Source organism: Eleginops maclovinus, chromosome 13, assembly GCF_036324505.1.
Source record: "Eleginops maclovinus isolate JMC-PN-2008 ecotype Puerto Natales chromosome 13, JC_Emac_rtc_rv5, whole genome shotgun sequence".
In the NCBI taxonomy this organism is placed as follows: domain Eukaryota; kingdom Metazoa; phylum Chordata; class Actinopteri; order Perciformes; family Eleginopidae; genus Eleginops; species Eleginops maclovinus.
The window spans coordinates 21,726,565-21,746,183 of record NC_086361.1 but is presented as its reverse complement, the minus strand read 5'-3'; the positions used below and the strand labels follow the sequence as shown (position 1 = coordinate 21,746,183).

At 41.1% G+C, this 19,619-nt stretch overlaps 1 protein-coding gene across 1 annotated transcript in view; it reads left to right on the top strand.

Moving 5' to 3' along the window:
* khdrbs3 (KH domain containing, RNA binding, signal transduction associated 3) overlaps positions 1–19,619 on the top strand; it is a 106,978-nt gene that overhangs the window by 33,073 nt on the left and 54,286 nt on the right. Inside the window, exon 2 of the mRNA XM_063898631.1 lies at positions 16,418–16,536. Coding sequence (XP_063754701.1) covers positions 16,418–16,536 — 119 coding nt within the window. The remainder of the gene's footprint in view (positions 1–16,417; positions 16,537–19,619) is intronic.

The window sequence follows — 19,619 nt, the reverse complement described above, 5'->3', positions numbered from 1 at the left end:
GGAGGGATTTCAGGTTTTGGTAGCGCACACGTGACAATACGATATGTATGAAAACAATATGGGTTTCTTTCCCGGCAATTAGTCTTGACTTGAATCGATGAGCGGCTGGATTGTCTTGTTTTTCACCATTGCTCTTGGCTCGCGGATAATATTGGTATAGAAGTCATCTCTGTGAAAACCATATCAAATTTGTTTAGAAAAAGATCTCCTGTGGGGGGGGGGGGGGTCTCTTAAATCCACTGCTTGTGGTGGAAATGTAGCCTCTTAGATTAAGTGGCTCGGCTGCATGTTCACCTCCATCTTTTGGAGACGTTTCAATGACGATACAGCCTGAGACATTGTTAAAAGGGGAGGGGTGCGGTGTCCGTTTACCCAGGAGAGAGCCGGTGTAATCCATCAGCCCGGCTGCTGCCTACTGCTTAACCAACCCCCCTTGCAATACCCCCTCCAACTCCCCTTCTATCAACATCTCTCTTACTGTCATTCTCTGGCTCTCTAGACGCGCCGTGTAGCAACACTGTACACTAAAAGCTTTGTCGTTTATCATCGTGGATCATCCGCAGCGGACCTGACCACTGACAACAGCAAATAGAGAAGCCGTACAAATATTTAATGTTAAGTGATGCATTATATACCGCGAGCTGGCTTTCTGTTGGCTTACAGTCAGTTACAACACGGTGTAAGAGGTGTGAACTGCTTCAATGCAAATCATTTTTCTTACTCCACAAACGTCAAGTAGATCCAAACGAACAAGGCGTTAGTCTGCCTCTCAATTTCGTTAGTCTCGAGTAGTCTGTGTCTCATTCTTTCGTACTGCAGATATAAGTCTTTATGAATACAAATATCTATATTTAGGGATAGTAGTACCGCAACAACAGAAATGCACAAGTTGAAATCAGTGCATAACCGTGTGAAACAATCTCCTTCAAAAACTGCATTTATTTAAATTCTGCAAATACATTTTGAGCACATGGTGAAACAGCTCAGTTTACGTCTTTGAACAGAATAGAGCTTGAACGCCTCATAATTTAACACCAATCCCACTCTCATGTCCGTCCATCTTTGTCCTCTCAGTAAAGCTAGATGATGATTAGCTTAGCTTAGTTTAGCATAAAGACTTAAAACGATTTTTAAAATTTCCATCTTTGAAAAATAAGATTTGTGAACTGTTGGTCTGCATTTATTTTATTGTCTCCTGTAGGAAATAATAATCAATATTCCGAGTAACCACAACACTGACTTATTTTGAAAAGCAATCTTATTTTGAAAGGGTCAATTCGCAACCGGATGTATACAACATTGATGACGCTTGAGGCCGGACGGATGAAAACTGCGGGTTTGAGCGTTGTTTTCCTAAGCGGGCAGAATGTAAATAAAGAGTGAATAGGGGAATCACTTGTGGTGTTATACATAAAACACACAATGATTAATTCTCCTTATTGACGCTGTAATACCGTAAGGAGGGAGATGACCCTATGCCACGTATACACTGAACTGACCGGAAGTACTGATACGACTTGAAGCGACCAATAGGAAGAGGCGACCTCTGGACAAAACCAATGCAGCAAAGGAATCGAACTCTTTTTGCTCGGACCCTCGGACAGTGAACGCCTCGTGAATTCTATTCATGTTTTGGGCCTGTTCAAGTGTGTATTGAGCTAGAGGGCCACAGCTGTGAAACCTTTGTAAAACCTACTACTGCATCCATTATTAAACACTCCTTTTATAACTTTTAAGGAGGTTTGCTTTCTTTCTTTTACTCCTGGGCTTCGAATAAACGAACAATTCCTACACTCCTAATTTAAAAACAACATCCTGTCTTTCAATGTACCAGTGGTGCTTATTTTCCATTAGCTACCATAGCTAGCTAGCAACAAAGAGGCTATCATGTATAAATGCAGAAGTCCTATTCATAATACTTGACGATTTTCAATTGGAGAACCAAAAGGTAGTTGTCTATATCTACAAATGAAAGTAAGAATAAATGAAGCTCCTGAAGTACAGTAATTAGCGAGAATGTAATTCCACTCTTGAATTAAAGATTCATGGGCGAATGTTTCCTAATATGCCTCCGCAGATTAATCCCCCACCTGGGATGTACATCTCTTTGATTTCCTGTCGCCGGTGAAAGCCCACCGCCTCGACTCTCTCTCTCTCTCTCTCTCTCTGCTAATTTTAGCCCCCGTGTGCCATTCTAAGTCGCCTCAGATTCAAAGTGAAAGGTGCCCCGAAAAAGTAAAAGTGAACAATGCTTTCAGTTGTTCGAGGCTGGAAATAAGAGAGCTAGCGGGTATCAATTTTCTTGTCCATTCAAGGGTATCATTTGCTGTAACTCTACACGCCGCCATGGGACACCGAGTAGGCGCTGAAGTACTTTTTGCTGTCGTGCAAACTGTGTCTGCGTGTGTGAGGAAGGAGGAATATTCTATATGCTGTAAAGGAAAATAACAAGTAACTGTTCTTCATGGTGAATAATCCTCGGCTGCTTCCTTCATCGAGGTCATCTCTCCTCTAGACGAATGATACAGCATGAAAAAAATATCCCATACAAGTCTACTTATTATGAAGAAATATGAAGGGCTGAGAGAAATGATCGCACTAGCTGTATTAATATTTGATCAGTGTAAAATCATTTTAATCTCCTTTTGTAATTAAACTTTTGACAGTCTTGTAATGGAGGTTCGGCAAAAAGGAATGTGGAAAATATCACATAACTATTTAATTAGTTCCCAAACTCATTAAAGTACTTCTGAATATACATTGCCATATAAATCTGATGATCATTTATATGAGAGTGACACAAGGGGTCATTTTAAACAGATAAAAGACAAATGTTTGCCTCTCATTACGTGTCAGGCTTGAAGCATTAAGCTAAGTACTAAGTATAATTGCTTATCCATCAATTTATAGGAAAAGTAAACAGATGATAGACGGATGCAAATGTGTTTACAAGCTCTTGCTCTACTCTGAGTTGTGTTGCAGGCTCAGTAGGGACAACCTGTCACAGTGCAACAGGAAAAGAAATGGAATCAATACAACAAACACAAAATAGAGCTGTTAGTTTTCCCTTCCCCTGCGGAGTCAGGTTCACGGCCAAAACATTTTCTTTCAGCGTGCATCTATAAAACCTCCAGGTTCGTCCCGCTGTGTATCTGGGAGTTCAGCTCATGACATCTCCCCGCATTACAGTGTATGACATTTTACATTTCCAGCCAATGCTTGTGTGACTTATTCAAGTGCTACATCCCAGTAAGTCCCCTGGAAATGGGAGAATCACGAACCAGAAGTAAAAAAGCGCAAAGGATTGGCCTTTTGAGGATGTAAGTGCAAAGTGAAAGAGGAGATAACATAAGGATGCATATCATCCGTGCAGCTGGTCTAAGCGTCTCTGTTAAAGCAGTGTGGAGTCACTCCTTTGAGACTCATTAGGACCTCCCTCATAACGATAAAACCCGTCACGGTCCGCTGCAAGACCGCACTCTTTTCAGGCATCCTGCTATTCTTCAACATGTTTGTCTCCGGCTTAATCAAGACGTTTTCTTTTATAGGTTTTAATTTCCGCACTGCTATTCTCCGCACATCAGTAGGTCAAAATAGTTTTCTTGTTTGGAGCAATTATGAATCCGTTACAAGCCATTACATAGAGGATGCTCTTATGTTTTAATGGGACTAAATGTTGCTGAGGATTATGAGCAGGCAGAGGGAAAGTTAAGAGCACTGGTCCTAGCTGGTGTCATTGAGGCTAAGTGGCCATTATTTTTAGTTGGTCAGCAATTTCGAAACGTTAATTCGGAAACCCCTGATTAAACGCAACTTCTTAGCGTCAAATTGACCGTGCAGAATGCCCTTTTCTACACATCTGCACGATTATGCTTTAAAGTGAGACAATGAGGCGAGTCAAGATACCTGAATTCGTCTCTATACTTGCACAACTTCAATTTTGAATCCATCCAGTTTCACCGCTTCTTGATTAAAGTGGAACAATAAGATGTATTTGCTGACTTTTTCCAGAGTATTTAGCAGCTGTGAGAGAGACACACTTGGTTTGACGTAAGTTGCTTGAGTGGCATTCCGGTGGGGGCCTGACAATGAGGTTGTGGTCCAATTGTGAGTTTAGCTTATGAAGGTTTCCAACCAAGTGATCTGACTCAGAATGATAGGAAAGGAGCTTCAATCCTTAGCTTTATAATGCCCTGAAGCTAAGGATACACTGGACCGTTCTATACATGGGAAAAGAGATGAGGATGTCCCACAATTTAACATCTAACTTAACCTTCGGACGTTCAAGGAAACAAACCCATCTTGACGGATGAACGCAGATCATGAAAATGAGTGGTGTCTTTTCAGTGTTTCAATGTTTTAAACTTCACCTGATGAACATTTTAAAGGTGTATACTGTGTTGCGATGAATGTTCCTTAACTAATCACAAACCACATGACCTTAAATGCAACCAAATTGTATGGCTGCTTATCAGTAAATCCAATGTGTGTGAATAAATTAAGCACTTCCAAAAAGTTAAATCCACACAAACTCAACTCAACCGGTGATGGCCTTTTTTTTAACCCACACATTTACTTTCCTCCACCATGTTTTTCCATACCGTGACATCAGGCAGTGTTTCCTAATTGTGTCCGACTTGAGGGGTTTGAGTTTTCCCATTTGATCAAGTTTTTATGATTTATTCCAACACCACATGAATGCAGCACTAGACTTTCCCCACCTGGTCGATTCCCAAGTTGTTTCATTGAGTGGGTCAGGAACCCCAGCTTGAGACCCTAATTGAGTTTTTAAACAAGACCACAAGAGGATTAAACATTTTCAAAAACTACGGTCACACACTGAGTTGTTCCCCTTGTGATGCGAGGAGCTTAAACGTCACATGCTTTATTTGGTAAAATGCCAATTTGTGTTACATCTCAGCCTGAAAAACAGTGGAATTTACCTGAAATGTTTGCAACGTCTTCCTTTTAACAGTGAAGTGTGAGAGCAACGATGTGAAAGGATCTTCCGTTAATCACATTTGTCCCTTTTTTTTGAGCAACCTGTAGTTCAGGAAATTGGATTGGATGGACAGATTAAGGCACTATGTGATCAAAACTCGACCGCGTCACTTTTTGTTTCCAAATTCTGTCAGATAACCTCTGGTAGTAAAGCGGGTTGCGTTTTGCAGAGCTGATCCAGAGAGCCGTTGCCAAACCTTCGCCATCGATGCCAAAGACTGTCTCTAAACGAAATGACTCTCTAACATCAAACGCTTTATTCATTTTGCAATATTGATCTTTCTGCTCTTGAACTGTTTGATTCTCAGTACCTGTAAAAAGATGACAAACTAATCAAATTGATTTGGCTCGGATCGGGAGGTTGACTGAATTCAAAGGACAAGGGATGCAAGAGGCGGTCTGTTTGCTCAGAATTGTGTTGACTAAATAATAAGCATGTCCCGATATCATAGCCATCCTCTAATGCTCGCTGTCTGGGTGTGGAAATGAATTTTCTCTGTTTACCAGAATCTGAGACGCTTTCAAGCATTCGTCTGCAGTTCTAATCGACACGCGAGGAGTAATTGGGAAAGGTGGCCTAGTCATTATCACTTATGATGATTCAGTGTATTTTGATAACGCCGCCCGAGATGAGACCCAGATAATGATGTACATTAAGCTGCACGGTTTTCATTTTCACCCTCAAAGCCCCGCCCTTTTCACAGCCTAATGACAGTTTTATGGGAAACTTCATTATGCAAAGGGATGTCGAACCGATAAACATCAGCTTATGTTAATTCGGGGATAAAGTGGCCACGCTGTGGTCCCGTCACGCTGATGTCCAGGTCGCATTGTGACGAGGATAGAGGATTTATTTGTAATGAATACACGTTTAACATTACTTATCTATCCACCCCGTTGCTGTGTCTGCAGACAGTCTAATGAAGAGAAAGCATTGCAAGCTGCAGCGGCACTGTGCATTAACAAAGACAGTGATTCATCTGAGATGTAATCGGAGCAGAGAACAGAAAATGGGTGTCTTGTAGTGTGAGTCCGATGCATGGGGATCATCCTGGCTCTTTTGTTAAGTATCACCCAGTCATGTGGTCCACTTCCGGTATAATGGACGCTCTTCCTTGACCGCAGATACATAAAAAAGACGCTGCAATTGCATAAAATTCTCATTACACGTGTTATTTATTCACTTAATGGTTATTCCTTCTTGTAAAGGCATTCCTCCTTTGTCAGCCTTATTTATGCCAGAGATTCACTTAGAATTAAAGGAGCAGTGGGTCACCCTGCATTTGCTTTTTACCAACACATAAGCACGCACCACCTTGTACAACACAGGCACACTCGAGCATGGATATTATCTGCGTATCCGTCACCAACGGCAGAAGATCAGTGCAACATCTCCACCTGTCAAGAGCAGGATATACATCTCCAATTCATGTGTTTCCCATTAAATAAAGTCAGTAAGTGTGTTTCCAATTGCTTTTATGCATGTTTGGCAAAGTCCAATGGTAACAGGCATTTAAATTAAACACACAACTGAGCTTCTCTGGGCAGAAACTCCATATTTACTTTGCTAAAGACCTTGTGTTTTTCGGTTTGTTTGATTGTGCGAGAAGACAGAACAACTACTTCCTCAATTTCCTTTGAACTTGGTTGCATTTGCTCAAAGAAAAACCCAGAAAATGTTGGAGCGGATCCAAATTATGGCAAAAAAATGAATAATGCCTTTCTAGTTTCAGCATGTTTTCCACTTCCTGATCAATCGCTTTACCCACGTTGGTTTGTTGTACCATCTTCTTCTGCACTGGTGAAACTGAAGAGCATTGCTGTGTATCTTGATGTGTTACTATTATTTGAATAACAGTTTTGGAAGAAAATGCACATTAATTTTGCATTATCGTTTGCTGATTTTCTGGAAATATGGTTGAAGTTTGTACTAAATTTGGTTGGACATTTGGCAGGAAAGGTTGAATCCAGTGTGTTAAGTAATGTACTATTTTCCGAAGACCTGTTCAGTTGGACTGTATCTACTTTTATAAAGGACATCACAATCGATGCACAGTTTGTTGGTGCGCTTCCCATTGGACAGTCAAGTCAAATGTGTATATACATTTAAAACAACCAAAGTGTTTTCCAGTAGAGTCAGAAAAAGCAGCAGCGCAATATTGTTGTTTCTTTGAAGATTTACCAAGCTGATTTTCCAAATAACGTTTTGAAACCTTGCTTTCTTATAGGTGTGTGTATCACTACATCCATCGAGATCGGGTCTTGAGACCACTTTTTGAAGGTCTTGGCCTTCGTCGACTGCATTTGTACTCGGTCTCGGACCTATAGGACTTCAGATTTGATGTCAAGACCGATCAAAACCACTGCTGTGGCTAGGGATGTGATTGGTTGTACAACGCCCTGTTTCGAATGCAACCAGTAACGTTATTTCACTGACTTTTACGGACTCGGTCTTGGTCTTGACTCTGTGTTTGTCTTGACTCGACCTCGCTCTGCCTTGGTCTTGGTATTGACTCGACCTCGCTCTGCCTTTTGTCTTGTTCTCGGTACACTCCGGTCTTGGTCATGACTTGGTCTCGGTTAAGCTGGTCTTGACTACAACACTGATACCTCCATCCTGAGTAACTATTGAAGACCTCCTCACCACCTCCTTGTGTTGTTCATGTTTCTGATGGATCTATGAACCCTCAGTATGAAACCAAGAGGTCAGCTTCATCGTGCTGCTCTCAGAAAACTTCCAAACTGTTTGTAATCTTTTGTATGAAAACAGAATATTTCATGATAATAAATATTTTTGAATTATGTATGGGGGAATATTATTAACCTATATAGGATGTTTGAGGTTCAAACGCATTGAAATATTAATCAACTTTTTAGTCTACAGTTCTCCGTGTTGTATTAATTTGCTTTGGAGCTTCAGAGTCAACAAGTTATACAATGAGCCTTTCATATCATTCTCAATACACTTCTGTCTGGAGTGGATGTGATGGCAGGTTCACTGAGAAAGCTCAATTTCAACCTCAATATAGTATTTTTCATTTGTAAATCTGCATTTTGGACATGTTAGTGCTTTCGAAAGTTTAGCAAAAGCATCCCCATATTGCCAACAAGTCTACTTAATCAAATGTGAAGTAGAAGTTGAATGATAATACGTAACTTTACTTAGTTGGTCCAATGTTTGGAAAGATATGCAGTCGGGTAATGGTTAAAATGTGATGCCAACATTTACATCCCAACCTCACTGCCTCGTCCTGCTTGGTCTGCTTAGGGAACATTTGAATGCCAATTTATTTTAAACCTGTTTGAGACAAGGGACTACTTTTGACCATTCAGGAAGTGAAATCACAAAATCTTATTTGGAAGACTCCTAAATAATAAAGCGTGTTGTTGACTGCTCATTTTACCAATTTCTCCTCTGGTCCTTCACCTTAAGTTCCTATAAATTCAACTTAAACCAACATGTGACCTCAAGTAATCCCACCTACAACAGTTACAAGAGGCCTACTGCTCATGCCCTGTCATTTTAAACCTCCATTTGTTTCTGTTTAATGCAGCTGCTCATGATGTAATGGATGAGGACAGATATATGAGGCGAAGTCCTCTGGTAGATTGAGAGCACTTTGTGAGCAAGTCTTTAAATAAACAGGTGCCAACGTAAATGCACCCTTCATCTATCCGAACGATAAGCAAACAACACGGGGAACATGGGGAATTCTGTCACAGGAAGTGGAGGCAATTCTGGCGTCATTAAGACAAGTTGGACCTTTTTAAAAAGTCCCGAAATGAAAGCCTTTGCACTTCGAACGACCCTGCCACCCAAGAGGATATTCTGGGAACTGAAACGTTCTTACGCAACCATTTTAAAAATTACCGTCTGACCCCGAGGGAGACAAGAGCTTTCCTGTGATTTTTTTACAGTCAAAAAAAATGTTCTTCAGCTCAAACTATTACCACTGAGTTTGGCGGATTAAGATCCTCCGCTGCCACGCGCTCACCGTAAGAGCACAGAGTTTGACATCCACAGAGAGATCCTCAGACCGGAGCCTCTGACTGGCTGGATGTATTTATGCTGCTTCACAGGCCGGATACTGAAATGAAAGAGGCACCACTCGAGGGCTTCTCTGTCTTAATCCGTGGACATTATCTGTACACTGTAAGCGGGTCTTGGCTCGTTACCTCGCAGTGGAGAGCCGGGGAGAGAGGCAAAAAAGGGGAAGGAGGGAGGGCCTCGCCCGGCCGCCGAGAATGTAATCTCCAGATTAGAGGGCGAGACGAATTTCTGCTGCCAGCCTGACCTTGTCAAGGCAGTGGAGGAGCCAGAGTGAAATTGAGATTTCAGGACAGGAGCGAGTCGAAGAGTTTTTTTCTCAGAGTTAGCGTTTCTCTTTCAAGGGTCACAGCCTCGACACCATGATTCACGCTAAATGCGGGTGGTCACACTGGTAGCACACATGATCTGTGTGTGTGGCAAACTGTTTCTGGCACTGACCGTATTGCCTGAAACCCTCGGCTGTCCGTCAAAGGACTGCACTCTGTATGGGATGTGGCAGAAACATTAAAACATGTCTAATGCAGTGTTTGTCATGATTTATTGAGACTGGGATACGTTCTCACATGTCAAGACAGTGTGGACGGTATTAAAGATGACATATTATGCACATTTCCAGGTTCATATTTGGATTTAGTGTCTCTACAAGGACATGTTTCCATGCTTTACTCTTCAAAAAGTGCTCTATTGTTCATCTTTTCACACTGAAAAAGCTGAAACGTTGACTTTAATTAAATGTATTATGTCAACACTTTTTACACAACTTTCTGAGGTTAGTTGAAAGAAATAATATTAAGTTGAACCTGATAGTTTTTATTTCAACTTAACATTATGGCTTTTAATCAACATAGTACAGTTAGAAGACATCTGTTGACATGGTGCATTTGTTTGTGTCAATAATAAGACATTTAAAGTTTAATAACCAGCAATAAAACACACTCCTGCTCTGATGAATAATCGAAGGGTTTTTGCAGCTAAAGCTTTACACTCTTAACTTCTCACGTTAGCAAGTGCTTTGAAATTGTAAGAGATGTTAGTTATTTAATTTTTGACTTGTTGTTGTTGCCACGGTTCAGCAGAACTTAATTTGTCTCGATTATGTTATTTATGGTTAAATTAGCAAAGATTTGCACTCATTAAAATGTTGCTTAATTCGCAAAAGTGATCGGTGCATGGAAACTCACTTTTCTCCAACTGAGTCCCACTCATTTCACACAAAACTGAAGGACACGCACACTTTTAATTGTACACATTAACCAGAACTCCTCAGTGTTGCATGAAGAATGATTCCCTGTGAGATTGCATTGCTCATTGTTTGAAGCTGATTGAGGACACGTGTTTTAAGGGCCTTTTTTAAATACTCTGCCCGGCCAAAAAAAAGGTCACACACTCTAATATTCGTTGGACCGCCTTCAGCTTTGATCACGGCGCGCATTCGCTGTGGCATCGTTTCCACAAGCTTCTGCAACGTCACAACATTTATTTCTGTCTTGCATTCATTCTTCGACAAGATCTTGTTTTGGTGACGGGAGATTCGGACCACTGCGCAAAGTCTTCCCAAAGATTCTCAATGGGGTTCAGGTCTGGACTCTGTGGGGGCCAATCCATGTGTGAAAATGATGCCTCGTGCTCCCTGAACCACTCTTTCACAATCTGAGCCCGATGGATCCTGGCATTGTCCTCTTGGAACGTGCCCGTGCCATCAGGGAAGAATAAATCCATAGATGGAATAACCTGCTCCTTCAGTATATTCAGGGAGTCAGCTGACCTCATTCTTTGGACACATTGCTGAACCTAGACCAGACCAACTGCAGCAACCCCAGATCATAGCACTGCCCCCCCACAGGCTGGTGACCTTTTTTTTGTGTGTATACATTCAGACAGAAGTGACCTCATTGTGCTTTGATTGTGTTTGTATAAGCATGGTCTGCCGGATAGAAACTGGAAAATGAGAATAGTAACGCAGCGTTCATGTTTGAGCATTTCATTCATCTGACCCGTAATTGCAAAACAACAAAATAATGAGTTTGTCTGCGGCAGACGGCAATCGCTTTGCATAAAATAAGTGGCGAGAAGCTGCCGATAAAACTACCATTGTGCTATTTAGACGAGATGTATTTTTATTGCCTCAGACGTTCGTCGGAGCAGAAGACAAAACTCACTGTCTTCCAATATTCACTTCAATTATTCACGCAATTAAACACACTGAGCTTTTTCTGTGCAGGTGCCTCCTGTCTGCGCTGGAATGAAATGACATTCATAAATACAAATGAATATAGAAAAGTTGTCAGTTTTGCTGGTGTTTCGTGATAAGGACTGCGTGCCCTAGGAAAAACAAATCAAACAATAACATACACCAAAGCGAGTTTAATTGAAATGTCCGATGTTTCTCCTGTTATTTAAGAATCTCTATGAATAGTGCAGAAAGGGTGATGCAACTCGTGACAGTCTGTATTAACGTCAACTAAAAGGTTTCTGAGAGAGTGTTGTGCCCTGGAGCCATCTCCCCCAGATAAATACCACATTTTGATGAATACCTGTAAACTGAGCCACTCACGTTAACAGCTGTGGCATTTAACGCTCATTTATATATAATTGATTCCGACGCGCCAGCCATTCCGCTTAAAGAGGCCCTATCATTCTTTTTGGGGTGTCGTCCCTTTCCTGTAGGGTGTTGTAGTGCATGTAAATGGTCTGCAAAGGAACCAAATCCCAAAATGTCCTCCAGAGGGAGTTTCTCTCCCCACCAACTGCCTGACACACCTCCATTAGACTCCATTGTTCACTTCTGTTACATCATGACATCACTTGCTTTTCTACCATGATAAGGGGCGGGACACCAATAAGTGCTTGACCAATCACAACAGAGCCAACCAGCTAACCAATCAGAGCAGACTGGGCTCTGGTTTCAGACAGAGGGTGAAAAGAGGTGCTGCAGCACAGGCAGGATGAGAAAAATAAAGAGCTTTCTGAACATTAAAGCATGGAGACATGTCCCAGGAGAGACAGGAAATCCAAATATCAACCTGAAAATGAGGACGGTATTTACTTTAAACACAATATAGGGTTATCTGACTTTAAGCAAACACAGGTGTCCGTGCTAATGTTCCAGAGTCAATCCAGAGATTTCTCCCTGAGAATAAGACGGTATCTGAGTCGATCTTTAATACAAAGTCTGTGCCAAGTTATTCCAAAGTTTGAGCCCATGCTGGGGTCGGAGTACCCTTGAACATCCAAAGGTCTTGGATAATTAGTGTTTAAATCAGTGCTTACACCGGGGAGAAAGTACTTCTCATTATATTTGTTAGCTGTGAACTTCACACGTATTGTTTACCAAAGTGGAGCCACAGAGGGGCAGCCATACTGCCTTATTAAAGAACCGCTGACCTAATGCTATTTCTCACATTTAAATTACAGCAACACTTGCTCCCACCACTTTCATATTATAGGTAATCAGTTAGGGAATGAAACAAGGGTCATTTAAAAAGTAAACATTCCCTTGTTTAGCATTGCAAAGCATTTAGACCCAATGTGTATGTTAGTGGCTCGGTGAGTCTTGCCAAATGCACCAAGTGGAAGGCAGATTTGGTGCATTTGAAAAGGAAATACGCTGCAATAAAACATCTATTCTTCTTGCATTACGAATCAGAATGAAGCACATGTTTAATAACAACAGGACCCTTCCGCTGTTCTTGAGATCTCCCTCACGCCTTGTCCGGTAGCAAGCGATACACCCAATGTGCACATGCTGTATTTATGATGCATCGGACCCCTCAACAGGGAATTGGTAGACTTAATGACCCAATTGCCTCCGTCCCCAATGCAACTCTGTAGCTCGCAGCTGAAGTCATGCATAATCCCACAAAATCTACCCAGCTTATGAATTTTAAATGGGGAGACCTAAATCACAGAGCTGCTTTTTAAGTGAATCCATTTCTAATGGAAAAGCAGACCGCTGGGAGAGCGTCCTGTTATTGGGGATCGTGTTGTCACCATTATGCAGCCTGTGAATATATATTTTTAATGCATGCCACGGTTGTTAAATTGACATATTCGATTCTGGAAAAAGCCACAGTCAAGATCAGCAAAAAAAAAAGAGACCAGAAAGTCGGCCTCTTCTGTTGGCTGACAGGTTAAATGTGGTTCATCACAACGCTGGGATTATGCTGGTGGGTTCAGAGTAGTGAAGGTAATTGGTCTGATCTGGGATATCCAGAGATCCAAATGCAATAAATGTATGAGATATTCATTTTTAAACACTAGTATTGACTCTCTGCTGTATGTGCTCTGGAGGATACACTTGCCCTACAGTATATATGAATATATTATTGAATATGTGTGTACATCCATTTCCCCTGATGAGGATTGTTGTTGCTTTAACATATCGCTGAAGTATTTTCATTCACCTCAGATTTTAAGGCTTGGAGGAGCAAATGTACACAGTTGTGTCATTTGCTGAGACCCCCAAATATTCCAAAAAAGGAATGGATAATTCCAGTACAACTAATTAAGTCTTATCTTTGCTGAACTGGTACTTCATTAATGCTTAACAAAAAGAGGTATGAGTATTTAGTTGTAAAAGGTTTGGAGAACTGTTGCCAAACCTGTTGGAATTAATTGTAGAAATAGGGGATTACAGCTACTAGTGACATCACTTAGTAACACTCAGTTTCTATTGGCTAAGGCTCCGATACAAACATTGTACGTGATAGGCTAAGGGGCGGGACATCTCTTAGAGGTTAGCCATCAGAGCAGACTGGGCTCTGGTTTCAGACAGAGGGTGAAAAGAGGCTTGCAGGTTGATAACACATAAGCACCAATATATAATACATGGAGTCAAACACTAAGGAATCCAAAGTGAAATCTTTAAAATGGAATATCTCTTCTATTGATTCCTCTTGAGAGGGCTATGACTTTAAAAGCTCTATCAACTCACCGAGCCCCTCGCATATCACGAGTCAGCAAGTATTGTTGAATGGAAAATATGTACCGCACTGTACACATAAAAGACAGCAGCAGTATCAGTCGGCTGAGACTTGAAGGGATTTTCAATGAGCTGCAGGATTCCTAGGCACTGATATAATAAAGCAGGGGTGTCCAACATTTTTTCCCTGAGGGCCACATAAAGAAAAACATACGAAGGGCTGGGCCCCTCACGAGAGGCGAGGTATATTGCCTCATAAGTTAAGTTATAAGTTAGCAAAATCAATCACATTTATGTAAGTTACGCTTGATACTTGGAAATGCTTTAAGAAGCATTACAGCAGCTCTCCCTTACAATAGAAGCCTCAGATTGTTTATAATAAGGGGAAATATGAAGGGTCTATCTCAAGCTGGTTATGTGAATAGGTATTGGGCTTTTTTTTTATCAACTATGATTCGTTCGGACATTTCAACTTTAATTGGCTATTGAAATTGGACTATTAACACATGAATTCTACTATGTAAGTATTTTACCTAAGAAAAATATGTTTCAGGTGTGGGCACATTCCATTAAGCATTTGCTGAGGACCAATTAAAAGTGGGCCGCGGGCCGCATTTGGCCCCCGGTCCATTGTTTGGACACCCCTGTAATAAAGGTATGCATTGTGCCTTGCAAATTAGAACACGCACTTCATTATCCTGCTGAAAGAGAGGAGTCGCGTTGAGCTTTAAGGCGGAAAACTACAGGCACATGGTGCTGGTGTCAGGGATGCATGTTTTGAACACTAGGAAACAACTCATCGACACGTGTACTGCCTTATAAACTGCTGCATGGGTTTAGTTCAGGCACACCGGCTGATTCGGTGATGCTCAGACGGCGGGCTCATTCTGGATCTGCTTAGCACACATTCGGGTTGATAGCCGTGCAAAACGAGGGGTTTATTTGGACTTGAAATGCTACCTTTTCCTCACAGGCAAGTCAGATGAAAGGACTACCCTCCCGTAAGCTTTGAAAGGAAAACATTGAATGTGCAGGAGTTAAGAACACAATCTCGGTCTCAATCTCCCAATACTGAATGTTTTTGAGGACAACGCCTGGTGGAGTCTGGAAACTCATCTTGGCATGTTGCTAGGTGATGCATTAATATTAATGTTGTCTTCTGAAACGTGTGCGCTCGCAGCCCTTCCCTTGGGATAAACCGAAGCTTAAGATATCTCCATCTCACTGATACCTCTTTTATCCTCGGTATAACTCGTATCAAAGGTTTTAATTGCGTTCTGCAAATGTGTTGCTGCAGAGCTTTGCTGGGAAATCACTATTGCCTTGGATATATACTGCTGATATGCGGCCCTTTTCTGACATAGTGTAATAAAAAAATGGGTATTTGAACATGAGAGCAGGTTATCATTTTGTCAGATTTAAAAGCTTATTTTGGCCTGAATCTCAACCAATCTTAGAAGGTTCACTGTAAAGTAAAAGCATCATGACTTCTTCGTTTGAGTCCAATTGTTGTTTCTTTTTAAAGATGTTTTTAAGCAAGAGGAATGAATCTGTGGTGGAGCTCGCCCTCTACCTCACCCTTTCCCCATGCTGAGCTTTTAGCCTGAAGTCTTTGTCGTTGCTTTACCACACCTCTCAGCAAAACCATTTCCCTGGCACTGAAACACAGATGTTATCCATCTGATTAAACGCTCAAGGTCTCCAAATACATCAAAGTCTACCTCTCCCAAAAGAAAAAGGGTGACAGAACAACATTTTCGTTTCCCTAAAGGTGCGATCTCAATAGTCTTCGTTTTCCAGTTTGGTCAAATGCAAAAAACAGCTGATTAAAGGGGTTATTGACACTGAAGGGATCTGCTGATCTTTGTGTAGAAGGCCTGAAAGGGAAGAGGAATTCTGCCCAGTTAAGAAAAACATCAACATGGAAAGAAATATTTGTTATAGTATTTTTTTAAAGTCTTTTCATTTACGATTATTTATTTTCTTGCAGTTAATCTGAAAAACTCAGCTGGAATATTAAGACTTTTTCCTACATTTTATGGAACAACAAATACAACCAGTAGATTACCATTTTGGGGAGTGTGTGGGAGAACAGCTCCCATTGGAGGAAACACAGGGATTTTAGCCTTTGCAGACCATTTACATGCACTAAATATGTATATAGCACACTTCAGGAAAAGGGACAACCCTAACAAGCACAATAGGGCCTCTTTAAAGTCATTATGCTAAGCTAATGTAGCCGTGTACTGAGTCCAGTGCCTTTCGTATCCCACAGAGTGTAATATCTTTGTACTGGAAACAAAGCAAGTGCGTATTTCCCAGTTTAAATGTTCTTCCCATTGATCATTAGGGTTTATGTTTAGCTACCCCAGTCGTTTCACAGTCGCGTACCTTTGCTGCTCGTCAACACCGACTCATTACTTTTTCTTCCTTCCTCTTTCTAGAGATCGAAAAAGTTCAGAAAGACGAGGACAAGGAAGAAGAAAAGTTCATCGACGTCGTCATCAACAAGAACATGAAACTGGGCCAGAAAGTTCTAATACCAGTCAAGCAGTTTCCTAAAGTAAGTTCTACAGAACCGTATGTGATATACAGAATTTAAGATTCATGGTATTTATAGATAAGTCTGGTTGTGATTAAGTTTCCCGACAAGATGCCACTTGACACTTTTTTGGTTGATGCTTATGTTATTAGATGTAACATTTCCGGCAGGATGTGTGCTGACAGAACTGGGGTAGAACTATATTAAGGGGGTGTTACTTCCTGCAAGAGTTGTTTAAGCTTTTGAAAAAAGTTACAAGTGTAATTCCCACTCTCTCCTCCCACATACACACCCTTCATCACGCTGACCTTGGTCAATGACGCTTTGATGTCTCGGTATATTAATTTATCAATGAATATTTATGAATATATGATTCAAAGGAATTATCTTGCCGTGGATTTCATTTCAGTTGATTTCTCACTTACACATGCACCTTTGGGGTTTATTTCCAACTTCTAGAGGTCTTTTTCTCATGCATTTCGGCATGTATAGAGTCCAGTGGTTTGAGGTAACTAAGTCCACTCAAATACAAGATCCGAGTACTTTTCCCTCCTCTCAACACAGTGAGTTCCTGATGACCTCCACATGAAGCAGTTTTGAGCGATAACACTGTTGCCACATTTGAGTGCACTTCAGCCTCGCCCCCCACATGAGGAGCCTTCACCGGCTGCAGGGTTTATTGGAGCCTTGTGCTCGGTGCATGACAGGGATTTCCCGCTGGGAGCACGATGGGGAGGCTGGTGTAAAAGTGAGAGGGTTGCTCTTAGACGGGAACATCACTCAAGTTTTCACCTCGGCCCTCAGGGGGGAAGGACAGCGGTCGGATGTGGGAAAAAGACGACAGCAGGGAGGAAACTCAGTCCGTCTGACCCAATAAAAGCTCTACTACAAGCATCTGGGCTTCCCAATGAGATGCATTGAGGTGAATGCTTAAATAACACCACATCAGTTTAACATGCTGGGTGTAAAAATCAGCATCTGACATTTGAGCTAACACTTAATGCTAGCTCTGAAATCCCAGCTGTTTGTGATCTGTGACAAACACATCCTCACAACTCTTTGGGTGAGACAGCAGAAAGCAAACACTACTACTAAGTTGTGTTTCTTCTAAATGCTAAACTTGTTTCCCCTTCTCTACATCCTTCATTATTCCATGTAAGCACTGATTTGGTGAAGAATGTGTCCATATCTACCATGTTTACCAATGTAGCTTAGCACGTTAGCATGCTGCCATCCGGTAAGGAGCTCAAAGTACACCTGAGGCTAATGGGAACGTCAATCGTTTGGCAGGTATTAGACACCAAACAGCCCCATTACCAGCTCCAAATTAAGTTATTGGTTGGTTTTGCATTACCGTGGTGAAAGTTATTGACAGGTTCTCTGTTAAAGTGAGGCCTGGGGGGGTGTATGTATCTAGTGTCATCTGGAGGCTGTTCTAAATCTCATAGGTTCACCGCTAACGTCACTAATTGTCACTGAAGTTTCAATATTTGTGAGCAATGGGATATTTTTGGGGTGAGAAAGGACAACAATAAAGTTGTGATTTTTCAAAATGCTTACTATTCAAATATCATATCACACAACTTTGCCTTTATTCAACTTCTGTTCATCCATGATTATTCCCCATAAGCACTAATTTGTTGAGTGCAGGCCAACCAAGAGCATCTAGAGTACCAATTTAGCTTAGCCTGTTAGCATGCTGACATTTGCTAATCATCCCTAAGTACAGCTGAGGCTAATGGGAATGTCATTAGTCTGGCAGGTCATAAAACAAGCATCTCTATTACCAGCTAATCACCAAATGTAAGATATTGGTTGGTGTTGCATTAGCTCTGAGAAAGGTATTGACATGCACTCTGATAAAGAGAGGACATTTATTTTTGGTGAGGCCTGAGGGCGGAGTATGTATGTACGTAGTGTCACCTGGAGGCTGATCTAAGGCTCCCAGGTTCACCACTAAACAGATTTGCTATGACAGCTTTGATAAGTAGAGCAACTAATACGCTGTTTAGAGCTCCAACAAGCCACCGAAGGAAGACAAATTCAATTTGTTCTATCTGACAGGTAGCAACGGCAAGAGTGATCGGTCTGACTTGAATGGGTTTTTCTCCTGAGCTGCGAGCATCACCTTTTGGCTTTTGGCATTGAAGTGGCACAGACATTTTCTACAAATAGCCATTTAGCAGCACGTGCAGAGAGGTTAAATCCATCCTCCGCAAACACCGCTTTTTATCAAAATGAAGCGGGCAAGGACAAAACACAGCGGGTTCCAGGCTGCTGATCCTCTGGGATGAAATGGAGCTGTTCCTCAGCAACTTCTAACATTCAACGCTGAGGAATGTATCCATGTTTTAGAGATGTTGGAAAGAGTGAGTGGTGTTTGGTGTGGTTCTGTTGTGTGATGGACGTTGTAGAGGAAGCTCTGCAGCAAGCATATACTGTAAATGCTCAAGGACGGCTTTGTTTTAGAGAAGAGAAGATTCAAATCAAACCAAAAATAAAAATATAACAAAATCAAACTGACGCTGAGAAGCAAGAAGCAAACGAAGAGGACAAGGGCCTCATGTGATTTTTGTTTTGTTTTTTATAATTTTATTTATGATATTAGAGTAAAAAGTCTGAATTCTTTAGAAAACACATTTTGAAAAATATTTTAATTAAATTATAATTTTTATTCGTTTTTCTTTAAGAATTCCGCCTTTTTTTTAAATCAAATTACCGACTTTGATCTAAAATCCCAATTTTTAATCAGAATTCCAACTTTTTTTGCAGAATTTCCGTTTTTTTTTATCAGAATTAAAAATATATATCAAAAATTAGATTTTTTTTAATCAGAATTTTGGCTTTTTGGTCAGAACTTAAAAAAAACAACCATTTTAACCCACATTTTAACCCAAATCACCCGTTGCCTTAAGCTGCCTTCATAATAAAAGCATAAAATACTTCTCACATAACCAAAATTCCCTTTACTATAAACAAAAACAGCAATGAAATTGCATTATAGGTCAAGGAATAGCTCCACCACTTACAGAAATAGAGAGTCCATGATTTGAAATCATGATTAAACCAGTAACCACTGTCACCCTTCCTCAGGAACTAAAAAT